At 36.8% G+C, this 16,480-nt stretch overlaps 1 protein-coding gene across 11 annotated transcripts in view; it reads left to right on the top strand.

The window, feature by feature from the left end:
* Scmh1 (Scm polycomb group protein homolog 1) overlaps positions 1-16,480 on the top strand; it is a 187,710-nt gene that overhangs the window by 50,166 nt on the left and 121,064 nt on the right. For 5 of the 11 annotated variants that reach the window (XM_077791071.1, XM_026412906.2, XM_026412904.2 and 2 more), the window contains exons 2-4: positions 5,638-5,767; positions 15,623-15,691; positions 16,147-16,170. In XM_077791071.1, coding sequence (XP_077647197.1) covers positions 5,755-5,767; positions 15,623-15,691; positions 16,147-16,170 — 106 coding nt within the window. In that variant the 5' untranslated portion in view covers positions 5,638-5,754. Of the gene's footprint in view, positions 1-5,637; positions 5,768-15,622; positions 15,692-16,146; positions 16,171-16,480 lie in introns of those variants that run through there. The other 6 variants (XM_026412901.2, XM_026412898.2, XM_026412897.2 and 3 more) reach the window with 5 other exon arrangements.

Here is a 16,480-nt window from a genome sequence, read left to right as displayed (position 1 = left end):
TCAGGGGTAAACCAATTAGGTTAACGACTGATTTTTCATCACAGACTTTGAAAGCGAGAAGATCCTGGAACAATGTATTTCAAATGCTGAAAAATAATGGTTTCCAACCAAGAATACTGTATCCAGCAAAATTAAGCTTCAGATTTGACAATGAAATTAAAATCTTTCACCATAAACAAAAGCTAAAAGACTTCGCAGCCAGAAAACTAGCACTGCAAAGCATTTTGAGCAAAATACTACAAGAAGAGGAATTGAAAAATAGTGCCCAAAACTAACAGCAGGAGGTATCTCAGTAAAGGGGGAGGAAAATAACCAAAAAGTAAAAACTAGCCAAACTAAAATAAATAAATAAATAAACATGACTGGAAGTACAAATCATATTTCAATTGTAACCTTAAATGTTAATGGCCTAAACTCACCAATCAAGAGACATAGGCTAGTAACCTGAATCAAAAAAACAAATCCAACAATATGCTGCCTTCAGGAGACTCATATGATAGGAAAAGACATACACAGGCTGAAGGTAAAAAGTTGGGAAAAATCATATCACTCACATGGCCCTCGGAAGCAAGCAGTAGTGGCCATACTCATATCGAATAAAATCAACTTCAAACCTAAGTTAATCAAAAGGGATGAAGAAGGACACTATATACTGTTAAAAGGAACCATCCACCAAAAAGACATAACAATTATCAATTTGTATGTACCAAACAATGGAGCTGCAATGTTCATAAAACAAACCCTCCTCAAGTTCAAGAGTCAAATAGACTACAACACAATAATTATGGGTGACTTCAACACACTGCTCTCACCATTAGACAGATCCTCTAGACAAAAGCTGAATAAAGAAACTATTGAACTCAATAGCACAATCAATAACCTAGATTTAACCGACATATATAGAATATATCAAAACCATCATCAAGTGGATACACGTTCTTCTCAGCAGCACATGGATCCTACTCAAAGATAGACCATATATTATGCCATAGGGCAACTCTTAGTAAATATAAAGGCGTGGAGATAATACCATGCACCATATCTGATCAAACGGAATGAAATTGGAAATCAATGATAAAAGAAGGAAGGAAAAATCCTACATCACATGGAAAATGAACAATATGTTACTGAATGATCATTGGGTTACAGAAGACATAAAGGAGGAGATAAAAAATTCATAGAGACAAATGACAATACAGACACAACATACCGGAATCTATGGGACACAATGAAAGCAGTTTTAAGAGGGAAATTCATTTCTTGGAGTTCTTTCCTCAAAAAAAGAAAAAACCAACAAATAAATGAACTCACACTACACCTCAAAAACCTAGAAACGGAAGAGCAAAACAACAGCAAATGTAGTAGAAGACAAGAAATAATTAAAATTAGAGCAGAAATCAACGAAATTGAAACAAAAAAAACATTGAAAAAATTGATAAAACTAAAAGTTGGTTCTTTGAAAAAATAAATAAGATAGAAAGGCCCTTAGCCATGCTAACGAAGAGAAGAAGAGAGAAAACTCAAATTACTAACATACGGGATACGGGATGAAAAAGGCAATATCACAACAGACACTACAGAAATACAGAAGATAATTAGAAAGTATTTTGAAACCCTATATTCCAATAAAATAGAAGATAGTGAAGATATCGATAAATTTCTTAAGTCATACGATCTTCCCAGATTGATTCAGGAAGACACACACAATTTAAACAGACCAATAACAAAGGAAGAAATTGAAGAAGCCATCAAAAGACTACCAACCAAAAAAAGCAATGGACTGGATGGGTATACAGCGGAGTTCTACAAAACCTTCAAAGAAGAATTAATACCAATACTTTTCAAGCTATTTCAAGAAATAGAAAAAGAAGGAGCTCTTCCAAATTCATTCTATGAGGCCAACATCACCCTGATCCCAAAACCAGACAAAGACACTTCAAAGAAAGAAAACTACAGACCAATATCTCTAATGAACTTGGATGCAAAAATTCTCAATAAAATCCTGGCGAATCGAATACAAAAGCATAGCAAAAAAATTGTACACCATGATCAAGTAGGATTCATCCCTGGGATGCAAGGCTGGTTCAATATATGGAAATCAATAAATACCATTCACCACATCAATAGACTTAAAGACAAGAACCATATGATCATCTCGATAGATGCAGAAAAAGCATTTGACAAAGTACAGCATCCCTTTATGTTCAAAACACTAGAAAAACTAGGGATAAAGGAACTTACCTCAACATTGTAAAAGCTATATATGCTAAACCTCAGGCTAGCATCATCCAAAATGGAGAAAAACTGAAGGCATTCCCTCTAAAATCTGGAACAAGACAGGGATGCCCTCTATCACCACTTCTATTCAATTTAGTTCTCGAAGTACTAGCCAGAGCAATTAGACAGACAAAAGAAATTAAAGGCATAAAAATAGGAAAAGAAGAACTTAAATTATCGCTATTTGCGGATGACATGATAATATATTTAACAGACCCAAAAGGGTCTACAAAGAAACTGCTAGAGTTAATAAATGAATTCAGCAAAGTGGCAGGATATAAAATTAGAGCAGAAATCAATGAAATTGAAACAATGTACAGGAAATCAAAGACATTCCTGTATATCAGCAACAAAACTTCTGAAATGGAAATGAGGAAAACCACTCCATTCACAATATCCTCAAAGAAAATAAGATACTTGGGAATCAACCTAACAAAAGAGGTGAAAGATTTATACAATGAAAACTACAGAACCCTAAGAGAGAGATAGAAGAAGATCTTAGAAGATCTTGTACCCTGTTCATGGATAGGCAGAACTAACATTATTAAAATGGCGATACTACCCAAAGTTCTCTACAGGTTTAATGCGATGCCAATTAAAATCCCATCGGCATTTCTTGTAGAAATAGATAAAGCAATCATGAAATTAATATGAATTAATATGAAAAAACAAAAGACCCAGAATAGCAAAAGCAATTCTAAGCAGGAAGTGTGAATCTGGAGGTATAGCGATACCAGAGTTCAAACTGTACTACAAAGCAATAGTAACAAAAACAGCGTGGTACTGGTACCAAAACAGGCAGGTGGACCAATGGTACAGAATAGAGGACACAGAAACCAATCCACAAAATTACAACTTTCTTATATTTGATAAAGGGGCTAAAAGCATGCAATGGAGGAAGGATAGCATCTTCAACAAATGGTGCTGGGAAAATTGGAAATCCATATGCAACAAAATGAAACTGAATCCCTTTCTCTCGCCATCCACAAAAGTTAACTCAAAATGGATCAAGGAGCTAGATATCAAATCAGAGACACTGCATCTGATAGAAGAAAAAGTTGGCTATGATCTACATACTGTGGGGTCGGGCTCCAAATTCCTTAATAGGACGCCCATAGCCCAAGAGTTAATAACAAGAATAAATAAATGGGACTTACTTAAACTAAAAAGTTTTTTTCTCAAGAAGAGAAACAATAAGAGAGTTGAATACAGAGCCTACATCCTGGGAACAGATTTTTACCCCTCACACTTCAGATAGAGCCCTAATATCCAGAAATCAAAGAACTCAAAAAATTAAACAATAAGATAACAAATAACCCAATCAACAAATGGGCCAAGGACCTGAACAGACACTTCACAGAGGAGGACATACAATCAACCAACAAGTACATGAAAAAATGCTCACCATCTCTAGCAGTCAGAGAAATGCAAATCAAAACCACCCTAAGATACCATCTCACTCCAGTAAGATTGGCAGCCAGTATGAAGTCAAACAACAACAAGTGCTGGCGAGGATGTGGGGAAAAGGGTACACTTTTACACTGCTGGTGGGACTGCAAATTGGTAAGGCCAATTTGGAAAGCAGTATGGAGATTACTGGGAAAGCTGGGAATGGATCCACCATTTGACCCAGCTATCGCCCTTCTCGGACTATTCCCTGAGGATCTTAAAAGAGCGTACTATAGGGATATGGCCACATCAATGATCATAGCGGCACAATTCACAATAGCTAGACTGTGGAACCAACCTAGATGCCCTTCAATGGATGAATGGATAAAAAGAATGTGGCATCTATACACAATGGAGTACTACGTAGCAATAAAAAATGACAAAATCATAGAATTTGCAGGGAAATGGATGGCATTAGAGCAGATTATGCTAAGCGAAGCTAGCCAAGCCCTAAAAAACAAATGCCAAATGTCTTCTTTGATATAAAGAGAGCAACTAAGAACAGAACAGGGAGGAAGAGCATGAGGAAAAGATTAACATTAAACAGAGACGAGTGGGGGTAGAGAAAGGGAGAGAGAAGGGAAAGCATATGGAAATGGTAGGAGACCCTCAATGTACACAAAATTACATAGAAGAGGATGTGAGGGGAAAGCGGGGGAAACAAGGGAGAGAATTGAACAACAGCAGATGAGGTAGAGAGGGATGATGGGTGGGGAGGGGTGGGAGGATAGTAGGGGATAGGAAAGGTAGCAGAATACAACAGTCACTAATATGCCATTATGTAAAAATGTGAGTGTGTAACCGATATGATTCTGCAACTTGTATTTGGGGTAAAAATGGGAGTTCATAACCCAATTGAGTCAAATGTATGAAAGATGATATATCATGAGCTTTGTAATGTTTTGAACAACCAATAAAAAAATATTTAAAAAAATATAATGCTCAAACAAAATAAAGCCATTTTCTCATTTGGAATTTTCACTCTGTAAAGCAGGTAGCATTGGGTTTATCATCCCAATTTTCGTTGCAAAGCAAGCTGAATTTCAGTGTAGTTATTTGCATAAAGTCCTAAAGGAAAAGCAGTCTGTAAAGGAAAATATAGTTGTTCAAATCAGATTAAAATTTTAACTTCGATTCAGTGTCTTCCTTTTTTTAAAAATTAATATTTTTGTGGATGTGTTCTTGCTTTACTGCCTAAGACTGGTACAGGAAATAGTGAAAGTTCTTTAGAAAATTCTGAGGCACTCTCAAAGAATTGCTGCAGTCTCATCTGGCCTTTAACCGTGTGCTTTGGTCACCATAACAATATACTAAAGAATGAGTGGCCTAAGTAACACAAATTCATAGTCTAAAAGTTTTAGAGTCTGAAAATCCAAGATTAATATGCCAGCAAGATTGGTTTCTGTTGAGCCCCCTCTCCTTGGCGTGTAGGTGGAACCTTCTCTGTGTCCTGGTTGTGGTGTTTTTCTTGTGGTGGATTTTTGTTTGTTTGTTTTACCCTGTTAGATTTGGGTCCCACCCTTCTGAATTCATTGAACCTTAATTATCTCCTTAGAAGCCCTGTCTCCAAATACAGTCAAATTGGGGATTAGGGCTTCAACATATGAATGGCATTTTTAGTATTTTTTAATTTTATGGCGTAACTTGGTTAGTTGGAAATAATGTTTATACTCAGTATTTGCATGGTACCAAATGTAGCAAATATCTGTATTTATTTTTGTGAATATAGAGTCTTAAGTTGTATCAGTGATACTTGCTATAAAGTAACTTCCAACCTTGAAATATTTTAATAGAAAAATATATGTATTAAATGTACTACTTTTCTTATACCCTTACCCAGTTTGTTAATAGGTAAAGGTCTCAGTCAGGTTAATAACCATCCTCCTTCTTCTCCCCTCATCAACTTTGCAGATGGAGAAAATAACATACAGAGAAATTGGCTTGTCAGAAGTCAGAGCAAGATATTGGCGGATCCAGGGATAAATCCCAAACGTCATAACTCCTTAAGCAGTCTTTAGTTCATTGATTATGCAGCCTAGTGGTAAGTTCTTTTATGCTATCATAGAGGTAAGAGGGATTAAGAAACTGTATTAGCTTTCCATATCTGTGAAAAAATATCTGAGAAAATCAGCTTAAAAGGAGAAAATACTTAGTTTGCTTCATGGTTTCAGAGATTTCAGTCCATGGTCATTAGGACCTGTCACTTTGGGTACATGGTAAGACTTTCAAACATCGTGATAGGAAGCATGTAGTAAAGCAAAGTTGCTTTTGGTAGCTGGGAAGCAAGGAGAAACAGAGGAAAGGAATGGAGTCCTAATATATTCTTCATGGGCATGATCCCAGTGATCTATTTCCTCTACCTAGGCCCTACCTCCTAAAGGTCCCAAAGGCTAATGTCCATTTCATGATTCAAAATGCATTCAGTCCATCTCCAATAGTCAGTAAAGTTTTAACAATTCCAACACTGCTGAAAAGTCTTAATCTTCTCTGAGACTCAAAACATATTCTTAGCTGTGAACCCCCATAAAATAAAATAAAAAGTTACATACTTACAACATACAGTGATAAGACAAGCATATGGTGAACATTCCCATTCCAAAAAAGAAAGAATGGGGTAAAAAAAAAAAGGAGGAATGGAACTAAAGCAGGACAAATCTAATAGGACAAACATAAAATCCTATAGCTCCATGACCAGCACACAGGGCACACAAAGGTGCAATATAAGATCTAGAAAGCTTGAGCAGCCCTGTCCCCTATAGTCTTGCTGGCTGCAGCCCACATGGACTCAACTGTTTGGTTGACTGTGCTCTGTGTCTGAAGCTTTCCTTGGTAGATGCTCCACATTCCTGACATCTCTAATTTCCTGGGATCTCCAGTGCAACTTCAATCTCATTCTCACAACTTCATTTATTTCCCTTTCAGGAGCTACTTGCAAGATCTCTGACCTTGCTATGCTCTGCCTGGCTTCCCACACTTTCCTTTGAATTCTCAGTGGAAACCATAACCCAATCCTTGCATTCTCCTCACCTAAAATCCAGCATCATGCCAAGCATGGTGGTGCAGGCTGTAAGCCCAGCAACTCAGGAGGCTAAGTCAGGAGCCAGCCTCAGCAAATTAGTGAGGCCCTAAGCAACTTAGTGAGACCCAGTTTCTAAATAAAATATAAAAAGGGCTGGGATATGGCTCAGTGTTTAAGCATCTCTGGGTTCAATCCCTGGTACCAAAACAAAACAAAATAAAAACCAGCATCTCCTGGATAACACTAAGGTCTGCCTCCAGGAACTGGGTCTGTTTGGACCACAGCTGCAGCCACCTCTGTGTGCTTGGATAATTGAACAAGGGGAAATTAATCCAAGAAACAATTCCTTATGTAGCCCTATGGAAAAAAATGTGCCTGGGGGAGGGTCTCTTCTCAAGCAAGTCTTTTAAATAAATTTGTACTCTACACTCTTGAGTCTAGGATGGGTGAGTTACTGATAATTCCTGTAATGCCTTCAAGGCAACTTTCTTATTTTCCTGGTGCAGAGTGTTTGGATTCTTCTCCTTCCTTCTCTCCTCCTTCCCCATTGTCCTTAAGGGACAAGGTCTTTCGATGTTGCCCAAGCTAGGCCCAAGCAATCTTCCCACTAACCTCCCAAGTATCTAGGCCAGTAGGTATGCCAAGCTTAGCTTTTAAAAATGGAACTAATAACTTTAGCAACCACACCCACCTTAGCCAAAACTTTGCATGCACTTCTCTGGCTGAACACATTTAAAAAAATTTTTTGCTCAGGTGATTCTCCTGGATTGGCTCTGGTCAACTGGAGGGTCCCACCCAGGAGTGAATCGCAATAAAGCCTTGTTCAGCTGCTTTAAAAAAAAAAAAAATTTTTTTTTTTTTTCCCTCAGCTAGCACAGTGGTGCATGCCTACAATCTCAGTTACTTGGGAATCTGAGGCAGGAGGATCACAAGTTTGAGGCCAGTCTCAGCAATTTAAATGAGACTTTGTCTTAAAATGAAATTTTAAAAAAAATAAAGGACTGGGAATGTAGCTCAGTGATACAACACCCTTGGGTTTAATCCCTAGTAACAACAACAACAAAAATTCCATCTGTTTTTTACTTTTGATTTTCATTAAATCTGTCTGAAAGCAGCCAGCAATACTCATGATATAGCATGACTGCTGTTTTGCTTTGAAATTTCCACCTTCAGATTTATTAATCCATACCTTTAAACTCAGCCTTACATAAAATTACAGGACATAGGCAAAATGTTTACCACAGTGTAACACATATGACCTCTAGTCCAATTTAATTCCCAACAGATTCCTTATGTACATCTGAAAGCTTATAAGCACATGTCTTTTACTCCCTGCATTCCTATCAGCATTCTCTTCTGAGTTCTTACCAGAATCTCCCTTGAAGCTCTACTTATAGTATTCTAGGCTTTTTCTGGCCCACTTCTCTGGAGTTTTCCAAATTCCTCCTGCAGCCCAATTCTGTGGGCTTCTGAACCACATGGTCAGGTATAGTCACAGCAGTGACCCCACTCTCAGTACTATTTTTCTGTGTTTGTCAACTTTGTGTCACTATGACAAAATACCTAAGAAAAATCAGCTTAAAAAGAGGAAAGATGTTTTTTTGACTCATGATTTCAGAGGTTTCAGTCTGTGGTTGCTTAGCCCTGTCACTTTGGGCCCATAACGACATTTTCTAGTTTATTGTGCCTTACCCTTTCTTATCCCTTACTCAGGACTTATAATTTGGGTGATTTGTCTTCTTTGGGATTAAGTCACATTTGCCCTTCTGCTTCACACTAAAATCATGCTATTTTCTCAAAAGCCTATCCTACCTTTATTCCTGAAATAGTTGGGAGTCTTAGTTATTAGGAAGATCGAACAACCAAGCCACATGAAAAAAATATTTAATCAGTATATTTTGTCCTCTGTTCCTCACCTCCCCTCTTTGCCCATTGTTGGTTCTTATTGTAACTCTGCTTTCTCCATTATAGTAAAAACTATGGCCACTAATGTTGACCACTTCCTCCTTCTCTTATCCACCCATATATCTTATTCCCTAGCTTCACTGAATTGTATGTAATTGTCCAACATGGTACTGTCCAAGAGCAATTAATGCAAACCACATATGTAATTTAATTTTTTATAACAGCCACATTAAAAAAGGTAAAAATAAGCAAAATTAATTTAGAAATGTATTTATTTATATATCTAAAATACTATTTTGATATGTAACCAGTACAAAAATATATACTGCAAAAATCTTTGAAATCTGGTTTCTGTTCTACAGCACATCAGATACCAAGTTTTATCAAAAATATTTGATCTATATTTAGATTACAAAAAATTTACAGTTGAAAAAGTAGATCTACTCAAGAAAAAAGGTGAGTTAGGCTTAGGATCCAGGTGGGGGGAGGGGGGTGAACTAGGACCTACTCTGGACCTGGGTCCCTCGCAAGTCGGTGAGGGCAGATCTGGACTGGGCCTGAGCTCTCCTAATAGTCTGCCAGTTGGAAGGGGTGGTCCTGTGAAGGGGGCTGGGCTCTGGCGGGTGTCTGCCAATGGCAGGATGGACCCAGGCCTACTGTGAGCCTGGGTCCCATGCAGGCCAGCATGGGCAGATCTCTTAACATCTTTTGTCCTATGTCAGCTTTATTTTCAAGATTATATATTTTGTCTTTGTTGCCTGAAACTCTATCTTCCAAGTGTTCTAATCTGTTGCTGATGCTTTTGGTTGACTAATTTTGGTTTATTAATTCCTTCATTTCAAGGGTTTCTGATTAGTTCTTTTTCAGAATCTTTATTTCCTTAGTGAAGTAATCTTTTATTTCTTGGGTTTTCTCTCTGATTTCACTCCTTACATCTTACGTCTTTTACTTCATAGATCAGTTTAATTATGAACTTTCTAAATTCCTTCTGTGGCTGTTATGGTTTGGATGTGCGGTGTTCCCCAAAAGCTCACGTGTGAGACAATGCAAGAAGGTGCAGAGCAAAAATGATTGGATTGTAAGAGTCTTAACCCACTCAATGAATTAATCACCTTATGGGATTAATTGAGTAGTAACTGAAGGCAGGTGGGGTGTGGCTGGAGGAAGTGGGACATTGGGTGTGGCTTTGGGGTACATATTTGTATCTGGCAAGTGGAGATCTCTCTGCTTTCTGATCATCATGTGAGCCATTTCCCTCTGCCACACTCTTTAGCCATGATGATTTGCCTCACCTTACGCCCTGAGGAATGGAGATGGCCTTCTATGGTCTAAGATCTCTGAAATTGTAATACCTCAAATAAAATTTTCCTCTAAATTGTTTTGGTCCTCCTCTAAATTTTTTTTGGTCAGATCTTTTAGTTACAGCATCAAAAATGCTGACCAAAAACAGTGGCATTTCATCTGCTGTAGTGTCAGTGGATTCTGTTTTTAAGGTATTTTGATTTGTTTGGGATGGTTTGTTACCTTGCTTTTTCCTGTTGTTTGTCTACCTATCTATCAGTATGAATCTGAGGCAACAGAATTTCTACTTTATGAACTTATAGTGTCCCTGAAGGTTTCCAGGTTAGTGGGAAACAAATAATAACAATCAATGCAAACAATATACAGCATTAAACCAAATACTTAATCCCTACTATGACATCTACAATGTTAATTGGCACAATAAATAGAAATATAAGGCAGTCAGTTGCCAAATAATAGAAAAAAGGGATTATAATTTCAAAAGGTCAATAGGAGGAATGCAAAAGAGATGTAGGTTGTTATGATTATCAAGGAGGAATAAAGAAAATAGAAGTAAAAAATTAAAGGAAGATTGAAAGAGAAAATAATTGAATTTGGCTGTTAGCAAAAGGAAAGGGAGAAAGAAAATCAAGGGAAACAGATAAGTGAAAAACCACGAACTCTACAAAATAAAACTGAAATATACTAATCAAAAACCTTAACCCTCAAAAGACAGAGCCATGAAAAGTAACTACCTTTAAAAATGCTAGAAATGAGAAAAGAGTGACAAATATGTGTATGTATAAATGTCCATAAACCATTCAGAACACAATCAAACAGAGAAAAAGAAAAGGGAAAACACAGTTCTTGGTGAAAAATTAAGGACTGTTTCCATTGTAGTAGTCAAATGTGTCAATGAGAATATGTGTCTATTCCCAAATGTCCCTCCTTCCTTTTTTTCTTGTGCATATGTACTATGCACAAGAGAAATGACCACAGGCTGTCAAATATTTCCTCTTTTTGTTTTGTTCATCAAGTTGCCAGTTGGAGTTCAAAAATTCTTAGCTTCCCCTTCTGGCAGTATGAGATAAAGTGGGTTTGAGTGTTGTGTTCTCCACTTTCAGGGTGGGGTAGCTGTAGAGTTCTGTGAGAGGAGTTCCCATAGGCAGAGATCCTGAAGGCCAGGCTTGGGTCTAAACAAGTCCCAGGTGCTTTATTGAATGGCAGTTAGTCTAAAGATATTAAATCAGAGCACTACCTGGGCAGCTGCTGATCCATGCTGGGAGACTGCACGCCTGGAGTCTCCCCTGGGTTTTACTCATGCATTGGAGGAGCCAATCCTCCACCACCCACACACCCTGCCCTTTCCGGCTTCCTGGGTTCAGTTGGAAAGCACAGTCACACCGTTCCAGCTGGTTCTACAAGCCACCAGATTCAAAGGGGGGGAAAGGAAACCAGGCTCTAGGGTCTCTATGACCTGTATTCCCCGGGATAAAACACTGTCCTTGCCTGATTTTTCTCCTTTTCTCCCAGGCATACTCTAGGTCATGCCAACAAGCATCTACCAGGTCTGTTTTTCAGACCCAGCTCAGATTTCCCAGGTCTAGGCTCCTGGACTTGCTCCTCACAGTTGCCACAGCCTCATGGCAAGGTAGCTCTTGCCTCAGCTCTCTGTAGACAACCAGAAGACAGTAGGCGTCTTTCCTATAGCACACCCTCTGGATCCATCAGCAGTGTCCTTGATCTCTGATTTCTCTGTACCAGATGCCACAATGCCACCTACAATGCATGTTTCCTTAGTCCCCCTCCCTGCTTTGCTCACAGTGGTCAGTTCTGGCAGCCACTGACAGTGGTGGCGTGCTTCCTTCTTTATTTTAATATATCCCAAGCTGTTCTGAGTGTTCAGAATTGAATCCCAGTAAAATCCCACTTTCATCTATCTCACTGGGCAGCTATTTATCCACTTTCTTGGTCTCCCACCATGGAGCAGCTTGGAAAGCAACCACCTCTACTCTGCCATCTTCTCTCCTGATGAATGTGATTTCAGTAAGGAAGTAGCAAAGACTTTAGAGTTGTTTTGAAAATATTGAGTTGGAAATGAGATTTAAATGTCAAACTGAACAATATGGAATAGGAAGTGCTCTTTCATTCATTTAATTGATTCTGATATGTAAGATATAAAGGAAAATATCACATAATACAGGTTTATGAATAGTTAATAAGATAAACACATGTGCTTAATCAAACATAAATATATACACATGGGATATAGATTCATTGCTACTACCTCAGCTCCCATAATATTATTTGTTACTTAGAGAACAAGAATCCCAAAGTTTAATAGAATCTTAGAAGTTTTTTTTTTTTTCAACCCATAAATTCCCTCTCAGCTTAGGAAAGTTTACACATTTGATGATAAGTGGTCATCCAGCCTTTCTGCTTCCACAGGAAAGTTCTCATTGCCAGAAAGTCTCTGACATCTACTTCCCTACAATAAATGCTTTTTCAAATACCTCCAGTCAAAAGATGACGTTTTGTAAAACCCCTGGTAAGAACCCCAGTAGAATGCAGTTTTTGTTCAGTGATATATATGCAGTATCTAGAATCATGACTGACAAATACCAGATAAGTATTTGTAAAATGAATGAGTCTTCCTAAGCAGGATTCACATTGTTGCTTCAATTCCATTTTTCATTGTGGATTTACTCCCTTTTTGGACCATTATTATATATCTTTCATTGCTTTTGCTGCACTACATCTTCCCCTCCATGACACTATTAAACTTACTGAGCCCCAGATTTCTCATCTTCAAAAAGATATTGATAATACCTGAGGTGATAGATATGAAAATCACTGGCACTGGCCTGCTATAAGGTAATGTTAGATGTTAGTTAAATCTGAAATGGAATCAGTACAGCAACCTCTGAGCTTACCTTACCCTGACATCCATGAATGAAAATTTCATTTTTAAGATTAATTTTTAAAATTATAGCAAAACATACATAACAAAGTTTACCATTTTAATTTTTTTAGTGCTGGAAATTGAGCCCTGTGCCTCACACATAGATAAACACTCTACTACTAAGGTATATCACCAGCTCTCCATTTTAACTAATTTTTAAATGTACAGTTCCATGGCATTTCTGGTCAGAAAATTCAGAAAGACATTTACTTATGAAACCATCAGTCCCATCTATCTATAGATCATTTTTTTTATTTTTCAAAACTTAAAACTCTACCCATTAAATAATAGCAATTTCATTTTTAATATTAACCTAGTATGATTGAAATAGTAAATTTGTTGTAAAAAATTAAGATAAAGCTAAATATGAATGACTTTTATATTATCTGCAGTTTTAGATGCTCTGTTTTCTGTTATTCTTAGTTAACATGAATAACTGCTATCCAACGTTAGTGGTTTCTTTAGTTAAGTACCATTCTCTATATTACAATAGTTTTGATGAGAGCATCATTGAAATATTGACTTATTCATATGTATAACTTTTCTCTCACTCATAACTGTTTCTGAATTTGGTAAAAAGATTTTTTAAAAAGTGCTTTCTGTGTGTCAAGTTCCAGGAATACATACTGCTTAGTAAGTATTTAGATGTAGCATTCTGTAATAGGCATAAAGGTACAAGGTTGAGCTAATACTTTTCTTTCTTAGGAGCATTACCAGAAAATTTTTATAAAATAACATTTGTCCTAGATCCAGAAATATCTGGAAGAGAGAAGTGGGAATATGTTTATATGTTTGGTCACAGTTTAGGGTATGATCCTTAAAGACTTTTTGTTGTTGTTGTGGTTTTTGGTTCTGGGGATTGAACTCAGGGGCAGTCAACCACTGAGCCACAACCCCAGCCTTATTTTGTGTTTTATTCATAGACATAATATCACTGAGTTGCTTAGTGTCTCACTATTGCTGAGGCTGGCTTTGAACTTGCAATCCTCCTGCTTTAGCCTCCCAAGCTGCTGGGATTACAGTTGTGCACCACTGTGCCCAGCCCCTTAGGACTTTTAAATGGAGTAGTGACATATTTTATCTTATCTGTACTTTAGAAAATAATGTTGATTTGTATGTAGAAAAGACACAAGAATTAAGAAACTTTTTATTGAGTAAAGGAAGAGATAATGAAATCTAAATTCAAAATTTGGTAAAGAGTTTTTAAAAAGTGCTTTCTGTTTGTCAAGTTCCAAGAATATATACATAAGCTCAGAGGTTGCTGTACTGATTCCATCCAGGAGATGGGAGAGAGGAGCTGGTCATTTTAGAGATAGAACTGGCAGAATTGGATAACCAATTGATTTGAGAACCAAAAGCAATGAAAAGCAGACAATTAAGAAGAATTTCAGATTTCTGACTTGTTATTACTAACTGGGAAAGGGACTACCAGAGAAGAAAGACATTGCTTGTGTAAGAGGAATAAATTCGATTATTAAATAGTATCATACATGTCATACTACATTAAACTACATATCACAATATACTCTGAAACATGGCCATTATTCTTAGAATGCTTTGAAATTTTTTTAAATAAGTGGTTTCTTTTATTATGTGTGACATTCTATCAGCTGCTGTTTTCTCATTTAGGAACTGATACAAGAGAAAACAACCACATTACAAAATGTACACTGTTTAAATACTTCCTGATACACTGAGTAATTTGTGGCAGCATTTAAACAGTGTACATTTTGTAATGTAGCTGTTTTCTCCTTTTCTTCTTTGGGCACTGCTTTCCAGGTTCCTCTAGTTTGTGTGAGGAATTAAAAATACTTCTTCTTGGGCTAGGACTGAAGTTCAGCTACATCTAATTAATTTCTATAATTAGAAATTATAAAGGGGATCCAGTACTACCACCCCGTATATTTATTTGCTGTGTTTACTTCCATTTTTTTTTAGTGATAATTTTTAAGAAGTGTATTCATTTGTTAGGGCTGCCATAACAAAGACCACAAGTTGATGGTTTAAATGATACTAATTTATTTTCTCATAATTCTGGAGTCCAGAAGTCCAAGATCAAGGTGTCAGCAGGGTTTCCTCTGAGGCCTCTTGTTCTTAAGGTATAGATGGCCATATTTTCCCTCTGTCTTTATGCCATCTTTTCTCTGGCCCTGTCCAGTTTTTTTTTTTCTATAAGGATATCAGTCATATTGAATTAGGGCCCACCTCAGTGACCTCATTTTAACTTAACTACCTCTTCAAAGATCTTTTCTCCAAATACACACTCTGAGGTACTGGGGAGTGGGGACTTCAATATGAAATTTGGGAGGGCACAGTTCATCTACATGGGTGCTCTTTGTTTTTAGTTTTTTTTATATATAATTGTGATATTTTATGAATGTAACTTTTATTCCCTTGTTTTACCTAATAAAATTACAATTTAACATTTTCCCATTTATTCTTTAGCCTTTGTAAAAGTTTAACAGCTTCAAAATATTTTTCCAAGTGGTTACACAGCTGAATCTGAATCAATCTTCCGTTCTGAACACTTAGGTATTCCCTCTTTTCTGTTACTATAAGCAGTTCTAAAGCTTTTTAATTATAACATTCTTGTCTCTATTTGCATTATTTCCTAAAATACAATCTCAAAAGTGATGACTTAGTTAAAAACTGTTAATGGAAACTGCTAAATTCAGAAGTAGTGAATCTTGTGTTTTCTTTCTACATGACTCTTTTCTCTCTTCCTGCAGTAATAAACTGGAATGAAGTTAGAAAATACAAATATGGTCACCTATCAGAGTCTGCATCCCAATATCAAGGTAAGAAAAAAGCCATCTAGCATGAAAAAGTTTTATTTGACATTTTTTACCATAAAACATTTGTTCTTAGAAGTCTGAGTTTATAAATAACTCACTTTTTAAAGAAAAAGCAAATATTGTCATTATTAAGGTGTCTATAAAAAGTAACATTTTATTCTGAGCTGAAAATCTGGAAACGTACATTTCTTATAAATAATCCCAAATTTATTTAGAGCTTTAGGCACTGTTTCTCAGTCCCTCCAGGTTTTCATAGTTTTTATTAGTTTAGTCTCTAGAGGAAGGCAAAGTTTAGTGTACTGCCACAGCTACTAACTAATAAAACTCAGTATCTTTTAAAATGAAGTAATCAGATAAACAAACTTTCAAACCCCTATTTTACTCCAGAATTGCACCTTTCTGTCATTTCAGTATGTTTATCATGATGACCTATGCTATAACATTTTTTTGTTTAATAGAAACTGGTGACATCCTGGAGCTAGGTAAGATATTTTTCTTGTTTCTGCTAAATAAAGGGAATTACTAAACCTGGGATAAGATTGTAATCAGTTTTACTCTACTAGGAAGATAATTCCACGTGTCTCCATCTCATAATCCAATGAACTCTGTGCTCACCTGCCTAATGTAATTTATCTCAGTGCCACATCAAGTCCTACTTTTCAGGAGGTCACAGACAAAGCTAACAAAAAGGAAGGGGGTGTGGCTGATTATGTAGACTATAGGAGGAAAGGAAACTGAGCCCCACTGGAAGTAACTTCTTAATGCACTGCAACTAGAACTAAACAAAGTTCC

Source organism: Urocitellus parryii, chromosome 11 (genome assembly GCF_045843805.1).
Source record: "Urocitellus parryii isolate mUroPar1 chromosome 11, mUroPar1.hap1, whole genome shotgun sequence".
NCBI classification, from domain to species: Eukaryota; Metazoa; Chordata; class Mammalia; order Rodentia; family Sciuridae; genus Urocitellus; species Urocitellus parryii.
Note: the sequence above shows the minus strand (reverse complement) of the source record. Positions and strands in the feature narration are given on the sequence as shown.